This window comes from Pithys albifrons, chromosome 6 (genome assembly GCF_047495875.1).
Source record: "Pithys albifrons albifrons isolate INPA30051 chromosome 6, PitAlb_v1, whole genome shotgun sequence".
NCBI classification, from domain to species: domain Eukaryota; kingdom Metazoa; phylum Chordata; class Aves; order Passeriformes; family Thamnophilidae; genus Pithys; species Pithys albifrons.
In genome coordinates, this window is record NC_092463.1 from 34,394,479 (window position 1) to 34,403,628 (window position 9,150).

At 48.3% G+C, this 9,150-nt stretch overlaps 1 protein-coding gene across 1 annotated transcript; it reads right to left on the bottom strand.

The window, feature by feature from the left end:
• Positions 1–133: 133 nt before the first annotated feature.
• Positions 134–9,049, bottom strand: LOC139673112 (retinol dehydrogenase 12-like). The gene is made up of 7 exons (XM_071558129.1): positions 8,927–9,049; positions 8,042–8,160; positions 7,086–7,241; positions 6,718–6,822; positions 6,072–6,281; positions 4,377–4,566; positions 134–2,469 (listed from the first exon to the last, which is right to left on the bottom strand). Exons 1-7 carry the CDS (start codon positions 9,004–9,006, stop codon positions 2,367–2,369), a joined length of 963 nt encoding a protein of 320 aa, XP_071414230.1. The 5' UTR covers positions 9,007–9,049; the 3' UTR covers positions 134–2,366.
• Positions 9,050–9,150: the final 101 nt, after the last annotated feature.

Sequence of the window (9,150 nt, forward strand, 5' to 3'; positions counted from 1 at the left end):
GGCACAAAAGGCAGAGTGACAGGGAGAAACATGGACTTTAAAACGTTGCCTGAACTGAGTTCTCCGCGTTAATAAGGCAGGTGCAGGTAACAGCAACACCCAAGTAAACAGATTCAACATTTCTGAAAGAAGATATGGTCTCCTGTTGTAAAAGGAAATTGCTTTATTTAGTATTACTCAGAGGTAGCACAGGACAGATCTGCATAGGTAACATCCAAACAGAAACAACTGGAATTAGCATTTGTTTTCCAAAACTGGCAGCTGGTCACAGTGGCAGGCTCATATCCAAGTCCAAAAACTTCCAGACTTTTTTTCAGAAGCAGAAGATAATCCTATGAGCTGTGGCACTTGCTTTCTGACTGCTTAACATTTTCAGAAATAATCTCTGATTATGGATCATGCTCCAGCAATTTGTACCCAAGTAGCACTAGAGTTCCAAGGGACCAGTCCCACTGCTGTGTGGACTGACCCAGCTCCCCTGTCGAAGTGCAAGCTGTGTGGTCCTGCTGGGGCAGGCTGGCAGCCTTGACCAGCCAAGGCCAGTAAGTACCAGGCAGACAAATGCCAGGATTTCTGTGTGCCTCACCTTCCTGTGCTGTACTGGCTCCACGAGAACACCAAGGTAGACCCAACTCCCACTTCAGCTGTTTAGCTGTAGGCAGTTTGGTGTCATTTAAAGCTAAAGTCTCGGCTGAAGTTGTTTAATATTTTTAACATGGTTGAGATGTTCTTTACTCATTCTGCTCTCTTTTCTAGGTTCTAAAGTCATTTAAAGTGCAGCTGGGGGGAAGTTACTGTGACAATTTTTATACCATCTTTGCTTAACGCTTCACAGGAGAGATGTTGGGTTTTTTAGTAAGATGTGCCGGGTCCTGCACTTTGGCCACAACAACCCCCTGCAGAGCTACAGGCTGGGCACAGAGTGGCTGGAGAGCAGCCAGGCAGAAAGGGACCTTGGAGTACTAATTGACAGGAAGCTCAACATGAGTCAACAGTGTGCCCAGGTGGCCAAGAAGGCCAATGGGATCCTGTCCTGTATCAAAAATAGCGTGACCAGCAGGACCAGGGAAGTGATCCTTCCCCTGTACTCTGCATTGGTGAGGCCACACCTTGAGTACTGTGTTCACTTCTGGGCCCCTCAGTTCAGAAAGGATATTGAGGTGCTGGAGCGGGTCCAGAGAAGAGCAACAAGGCTGGTGAAGGGACTGGAGCACAAGTCCTATGGGGAGAGGCTGAGGGAGCTGGGGTTGTTTAGCCTGGAGAAGAGGAGGCTCAGAGGTGACCTCATCACTGTCTATAACTACCTGAAGGGAAGTTATAGCCAGGTGGGGGTTGGTCTCTTCTCCCAGGCACTCAGCAATAGGACAAGGGGGCACGGGCTTAAGCTCTGCCAGGGCAAATTTAAGTTGGAGATCAGAAAAAAATTCTTTACAGAGAGAGTAATCAGGCGTTGGAATGGGCTGCCCAGAGAGGTGGTGGATTCACCATCCCTAGAGATTTTTAAACACAGATTGGACGTGGCACTGGGTGCCATGATCTAGTAAATGGACTAGAGTTGGACCAAGGGTTGGACTTGATGATCTTGGAGGTCTTTTCCAACCCAATCGATTCTATGATTCTATGATAACTTGGCTATGCACAATTTCAGCATTCCTGCAGCTCTTAACCTCTCAGTCACCCACACTGAGACTGGGGTTCTCAGTAGATATGCCAACATTCCGTTAACTTGCTGCAATCAGTGGGCATTTAGGGCCAAGATACCTCAGTGGCTAGGGTTCAGCTACTTACAGAGAAAAAATGATTCCACTTAAAAACTTGACCTAATGCTTGGCACAGAAAGGCCCACACCTGTTTCTGTGTGTGCTTGAGAGCATTTGTATTGCATTTACTTGCCAGAAAATCTAACATCCTACAGTACTTCCACTCTCCCAGGTCAAAGAGTAGGAACCGAACATAACGTTAAATCATAAGTTTAGAGTCCTACCTTTTTACTATTGCTGTTAGGGAAAAAAAATCAACCAAATTTTATTTAAGGTAATTGTTTTTTACTTCACAATCTAAATCTAAGACTGCAACCTCCCTTTCTATTCTAAAGCCAGAGGACAGTAGCCTCAGGCTGTTGTATGAGAACCAAGCAAAGGTTGCTCCCTGCATCAGGGCTCTAATTCTCCAGCTAGGAAGGAGTGATTGCTTACAAGTCTCAGTCCTTAAGTGTAGTATTCCAGAAATTCAAATTAGGTTGTGCCCACAGAGCCATCCCTGGGGCAGCTGAAGTGTTAGCATTCTGCTCCTGAGGTCTTTCAGCAATGCTCTTGCCCGGAGAAGCATCGCTGGGCTCAGCCAGGTACACGCGAGGTCTGCGCTGCTCAGTCCCACTGGATGCCGAGGAGCTCACAGCTCACGCTCCAGAGCTTCCTTGCCGTCTCATCATCCCGGCCACGTGGGGATACATATGCTGGCTGGCAATCACTGAAAGAGGAACATTTCTTTATTTTTTGAAGTCAAAGATCTCAATCTGCATTTAGCACTCTTAAATGTCTGTGTTAAGATAAGGGAGTTGCCTTCTATCAGCTTAATTCAAGATCAGTTGAAGAGTGGGAGGCTATCTAGCAAATGAGCAAGAGCTGGTGCTAAAAGCCATCATGAGAAAGTTTTTAGGGAAGAATCTCTCGCAATGGCACAAAAAACTGACAAGCAAGTCTAGCTCTGTCTGTTGTTTCAACTTTTAAAGGAAATGCCCTTAGTAAACATTCTTATTAATACCACTAAAAAAGGCCTATTAACCCTAACCAAGCTTCTTCAGGAGCACCTTTTTTAGCAAACACTACAAAAAAGCCATTCAAACAGCCCGCCCTTCATTCTAAACTATTTATCCCATCCTATTCATCCCCCTATATGCCTAAGAATAATCACACTGTAATAACCATGTATGGTTATCCCCTTCTCCATTATCCTCTGAACTGTGGCTTCTTTCTTCTCAGCTCCTGCAATCAGACAGCATTCTGTCTGGAATAGAGATCATGTGTTCTCATGTGTAATGCTAGACATTGCAATAACTGGGAGTTTCAGAGTGCAGAGGAAAAGGCATCGTGTTAGGCTTTCATTTAGCCCAGTGTTTTTAGAGCTCCAAGGGCACAGTCTTTGATGTTCCTGAAATTACTCTGGTGGACTCTACACGTCTTCTTGTGGCATGCAAATTCTTTTCTTAATGTCTATACTTGTGCTTTATATTCTGTTGTCTGGAGAGTGAAAAGGATTTTAGGCTAGTCCAATGTTAATTGTGAATTACTATTGAAACTAGTCATTCCCCACCAAGTCCAAAACTCCCTTTTTTTGTGAGTTTAAAATCCACCGAAATTTTCTGTACACAGCACATAAATGCTACATTTTTATCCAGGGATGGACAGTCATTCTGGGAGGCTTAAGACATCTATTTCTATGTTCAAGTCTGATTAGGATACAACAAACTCCCAAATAAAGATCAGGCAAAGTCATTACAGAAACTAATCTGGTCACAAATCACAAGAGGAAAGCTCTGCAAAGATACAAAGGCTTCAACAGCATCTATGGAGAAGCAGGCAGGGGAAGACAGTAAAATTTTCACATTCATTTCCCAAAATATGAGATGGTTACAGTGCTCTGCATACAGTAGGAAACTGACAGACATATCTGTGTGAATGTTCAAATGGCAGTCTTCAAATCTAGGACAATGATTTGGAACTGCTCAGGGCTATAGTTTTGGTGACAGGAAAAGGCATGACTAAGCAGGGTCCTGGACTAAGTCAAAACAGCCAAGAAATAACAGGTTTTTGTAGTGGGAGCTACACAAGACCGTTTGCAGGACAGAGTGACAAGCATCCCAACAGGAGTCCCTCCCAGCTGGTGGGTTTGTCACACTGGAGAATCAAGGTATTAGTCACATGCTAGACCTGAAAATCGAGCTCTGCAGCTCCATCAGCCCTCACAGCTCCAATTCTACTCCAGTAGGGTAAAACTACAGAGAGAACTGAAGTGCTCTTTCTAGGATTGACTCAAGTGACCTCATTAACTTATAAACGGTTCTACAGAAAAGTGATTTTTCCCAAGTCTCAGATCAGATTAGAGCTCTGAGCATGTGACAACCATTCCTGTACTTTCAGTACGTTGATATTCTGGCACTAAAGGACCTGCTATTGTGTGCAGTGTTGCATAGGTCAGGGATTTCTTCTAACACAATTACAGAGCTGGCAGAGGTATGTTCTAGTATTTGTCACCCTCAGTCTTACCAGACAGCCTCTTACCCAGTCCCTTCTTAATGAAGAATGACAGTAAGTCTCATATTCCCATGCCAACATGGGAGCCTCCCACAGTGTATCATTTCATCAGCTTGCACCCACCTGAAATACTGTCCTGTTACAGAGTCTAGCTCCTCAGCTACTGCACAGTAGATACTGGTCTGAGCTCCTTCCCAAGGTGTCTTCAAGAAGAAGGAGAATATCTTCCACAGCCAAGTCATTACAAATGAGTGCCGGACCAGCTCAGAATGGACAGAACCAGGATGAAGAGCGTTTGCTGTGACTTTAGTGCCTATGGCAAAATAAAGTAGTCTGGGACAAACCTGTATGCATCAAAGTGTCTTTAAAACAAGGGTAATATACTCTTCAATTCTACCTGCAGATATCCTGTAACTTAAAGGAGGAGTCCAGACTTGGATTCAGAGAGAGTTAGTGAAGTCCTCTGTAGTTACTGCTTGCTGGATGTGACGGATACACTTGATCTCTTAACCAAAGCAACAGTGTTTTGGTACTGGCTTCAAAGCAGGTAAAGGCCTGAGCCCTATCTGGGCCAAGAACTCCTCTAGGAAATGCACAGAAAGGCCACTGAGCATCAGTGCACAGGAACTTGGGACACCTATCATGCAGTTAAGTAGCACCTGGCTTTTCCAAGACTCATTTATCAAGAACAAAGAGAGTTGTGGATACAGTGAGGGTCAGGCATACCTTTCCTGTTGTATGCAGTTTTACTACAAGGCAACCACTTTATTCCATGAGTATGGCAGCCTAAGTGAGCCTTCTCTGAGCAACCCCTACTAGGCAGAGTGACTGCATGGTGACCATCTCCCCTTGAGCTGTGTCACCTCTCAAGTGTGCTCCTCCAGGCAGAGACCTTTCACCATCAGTACACCTTTGGATGAGCCCATTTGGAGCTGAGCCCAAACTGCAACTGGACTGCACACTGGGTCACTCTGCCCTTAAGCAGGGATGCCTCTCAAGGTTTGAGATTCCTTACCTGAACTAAGAGAGCTTTCTTTACCCAGGCAGAGAGACCCTTGCTTGCAACAGATCCTCAGTAAGTGATGGCACACTGAATTAATACTGAGGAAACATTACTAATCCATGTAGCTACTCAATAATAATTATTATAAACTTTGTATAGATAATTCCATTAGACATAAATCATTGTCCAAGTCTGAGACTAAGACTGGACCTAGCCACGTGTGGGCCCTTAAGAAGTTTAGAAAGCTAGGGGGTCTGTCCTGAACCTCATGAGTCAGCAGGAGGGTCTTCCTTACCCTTTGTGTTTCTGGTCCTGTGGGAATCATTCTAACTCAATTTTCCTTTGTAAGTTTCTTCTGCGTGGTAAGTAAGAGTGAACCTTGCCATCGAACTTTACAAAGTCATACTTTTATGACACCATGTTAAAATGGCTTTTGCTAATACCTTTGATGGTAATTCTTTAGGCACTGTAAATCACTCATCTGTGACACTGGAGCATCCCCCACTCCCATCCAAACACTGCAGTCACTACATGTCTTCTGTAAAACAAAGTGCTAGAGGACCCAAGTGCTACATTCCACTGTGCCAAGCTACTAAACTCTTTCACCCTGTTGTTGGAAAGAAGTTAGCATTGTAAGTCTCCTGGTTCCACAGACAGGAGATACTTTCTTCCTGCAAAGAGCTCTCAGTGACATTTGCCTCAAACCATTCAATTTCTGCACAGCCAATTTCCAGACCTTTCTTAAATCCACTTTCCCCATCCACGGTGCTCAAAAAGCCAAGCAGAAAAACACTCCGCTTGCCTCTGGGACTTGCCTTGCAGCCGCCTCGCCAGCTCCCGGGTGAAGAGCACATTGGCCAATTTGCTGTGACAGTAGGCCAGGCCACGATTGTAGCTCTTCTCACCGTGGAGGTCGTGGAAGCGGATTCGGCCTCCATGATGAGCCAGCGAGGACACGTTCACGATGCGGGCTGGGGCAGACTGCTTCAGACGCTCCAGCAACAGGAAAGTCAAGAGAAAATGACCTACAGGTGAGACAAAAGGTCATCCTTATATGAATGGTTCCCCTGCTTGCTTATGTGTCTCACTGCTGTCCTCATTTCAAGTCCAGGAAAAAGAAACCCCCCTTCAATTAATCACTAAACTTTCTTGGGGCCTTGCAAGTTTTTCTCTTCATCTTCAGAAAGCTGGAGGTGTCATCCATTTCAAAATGTCCCAAGTAACAAGTACAGATACTTAAACTGGATCCATGAAAAGCAAATACACTGCATTGCATCTCCAGAACTCTTAACTCTGGCCTTCCATCCTCACCTAGGAAGGAAGGATGAGAAAGAGAAAATCTAAAAGCAGGATTTTCCTTTGGCATTTTGGTGTTGGAAGACAATGCTCTTTTAGGTCCTTCCCAACCCAAACCATTCTATGATTCTACATTGAGTGCTAACATGATTCCACTGGCCTTACCAAGATGATTGACTCCCAGATGCATCTCAAAGCCATCAGCAGTCTTGGAATAAGGACATAACATTACCCCAGCATTATTAATGAGAATATGGAGTTCCTTCTCCTCTGCAAGAAACAACAGACATCCTTAAACAGGGAAACAGAGAATGAAGACAGACAAGAAGGTAGCACAAGTCAGTCAAAAAACCTCTTGCTGTCTGAGTTGCAGCCACATCGCCATAAAAAAGGGTAAGTCTTCTACCACAAACTATCTTGTGGCCCCTGACCTGCCTCTGCTGTGAATCACAGTACCCAACATGGTACAGAGATACACAGGGCAGGGATTTGGTAAAATATTCTCACTGAAAAGAAGGATCTAGAGACTGTACCTCCTAGAAATTCCTCAGCAAATTCCCGAATGGACTTTGTATCAGCCAGGTCCAGCTTTTTCACAATGACTTGCTGGTTCCCTGTCTCAGCTCTGATTTCACCGGCTGCAGCTTCTGCCTTTGCTGTGTCTCTGCAAGCAATAATCACCCTTGCACCTGCAAGGAGGGGAGGGGAAAACAGCAAGAACAGAAACAGATCAGTGGAGCACAGTGGATGATCAAGGCTACAAGAAGCAGGCTGACTACACACAGTGATTACAACAATATATTGTTTCTTCGCAGAACTGGCTTTAGGCTTTAGTCAGGGGAGCAGGTGGAAAGGGCAGAGCATTTCCTACTATATTGTGAAGTACTATTTGGCCAAAGGATGCTTTCAGACCAAGAAAACACATATCTGAAGTGCCTCTGTCCAGGTTTTCCCAGGTCAGAAGTCTATACAACACTGCTATGATAGGGTTATAGCTGCCTCTATAATGGGAACATCAAGCCGGGGCGCCTAAAGGTACTTGGATACCAGTGTAGTTTCTAAACGGATTGTGAACAGGTCATTTAATCTTCTTACCAGTTACCCAAAACACCAAATTAGCTTGAAACATGAATAACTAAAGAAGACAGTAGGGGACCTACAGTATTTCCCAGCTCCATACAAGCAGGACCCAGTGATACTAGGAATTGCCCCAGTCCTCTCAAACCAGTTGCAGTGTAGAGCATTTCTATGTACCCAAGGCATATTTTTGGAGTTCAAGCAATGAAACCAGTTAAGGAACTGGCGACTTGCACTGCAGTGGTTACAGCCTCTCGAGGAGCAACACCTGGGCTCATCTGCAATAACTCAGGAACCCAATTCACTTCAATATAAGCATGAAACACTCCTCTCTTAGGTTCAGAAAAGGGACACACAGGCACGGCCGGTTCCAGCCGCACAGGAATGCCTACTGGTGAGGACTGTGACTTGCCTCTCCGTGCGAGGTCTCTGGCAGTCTCCTTCCCGATGCCTGTGTTTGCCCCTGTGATTATCACCACTTTCCCCTCCAGCTTTGCCGTCGACTTACACCGTCCTCCAGCGACATACCTCCTGCAAGAGGGGATGGCACGGGTCATCTCAGACCCCTTAGGGGGCTCGGGCCGGGGCTGAGCGTCCAAAGCCGCGGCGTTCGCCTTAACACTCGGGCTAACCGCTACGCCCTGGGCCCCGAACAGTTCACAGACATCGTCACCCGCAGCAGCCGGTCACGACCATGTCGTGACCGGGGCACCGGGAACGCGCCCCCAAATCCCCCGCGCCTTGCTGAGCCAGGCCCCGCCCCCGGCCCCGCCCCGCCGTGCGTCAAGTGGGGCCACGGCTCCCATTGGCTGCGGCCGCGCGCTCCGGAGTAGTTTGTCCAATGGGCTGCATCGCCGCGCCCTGAGGTGAACACGGGCCCCACCCCGCCCCCCCCGCTCCTGCCCGAGCGCCGCCGGTGCCGGGGCAGGGACAGAGCCCGGGACAGCGCCGGGACCCGCCAGCTTGGTCCGGGACCTGCCAGCTTGGTCCGGTCCCTGGAGCGCCACTGCTCCGGGCTGAGAGCCGCCGGGGCAGGGACAGAGCCGGGACCTGCCAGCTGGGTCCGGCCCCGGCAGCGCCACAGCTCCGGCCAAAGCGCGCCAGTGGCACCGGGGTGCGGGAAGCCTGAACGCCTCCCGAGCCCAGCGCGGGCTGGAGAGCGCGGTTCCCGCTGTGGCGCTCCCGCCACACGCACACACGGGCGGGCACACGGCCCCGAGACGCGGCTCCGCGCCCTCCGCTGCCCTGCGGGGCCCAGCCTATGCAAAGGGCCGGGGCCGCGCTCGGTAAGACGCACCTGATGTAGGGCGCTGCTACGAAAAGGAGGACGGGCACGGAGACGGCGGCGCCGAGCGCGGCTTCCCAGCAGTAGAGCATCCCTGCTGCCGATACCCGCGCTCTGCCGGCGCTGCGCTGCGGAGACCCCGCCCCGCCCGCGTCTGTTCGGGCCACGCCCGGGGCTGCTCGGGCCACGCCCCCTCCACTCGGGCCCCGCCTCCAGCGGCACACGGAGCAGTCGCG

Excerpts from the sequence above, each read along its gene's own strand:
- LOC139673112 (XM_071558129.1), bottom strand. The coding sequence starts at position 9,006 with ATGCTCTACTGCTGGGAAGCCGCGCTCGGCGCCGCCGTCTCCGTGCCC. Across the intron at positions 8,161-8,926 it reads GTAGCAGCGCCCTACATCAG|GAGGTATGTCGCTGGAGGAC; the intron begins GTGCGTCTTACC and ends CCCCTCTTGCAG. Across the intron at positions 6,282-6,717 it reads TCTGGGAGTCAATCATCTTG|GTCATTTTCTCTTGACTTTC; the intron begins GTAAGGCCAGTG and ends TCTCACCTGTAG.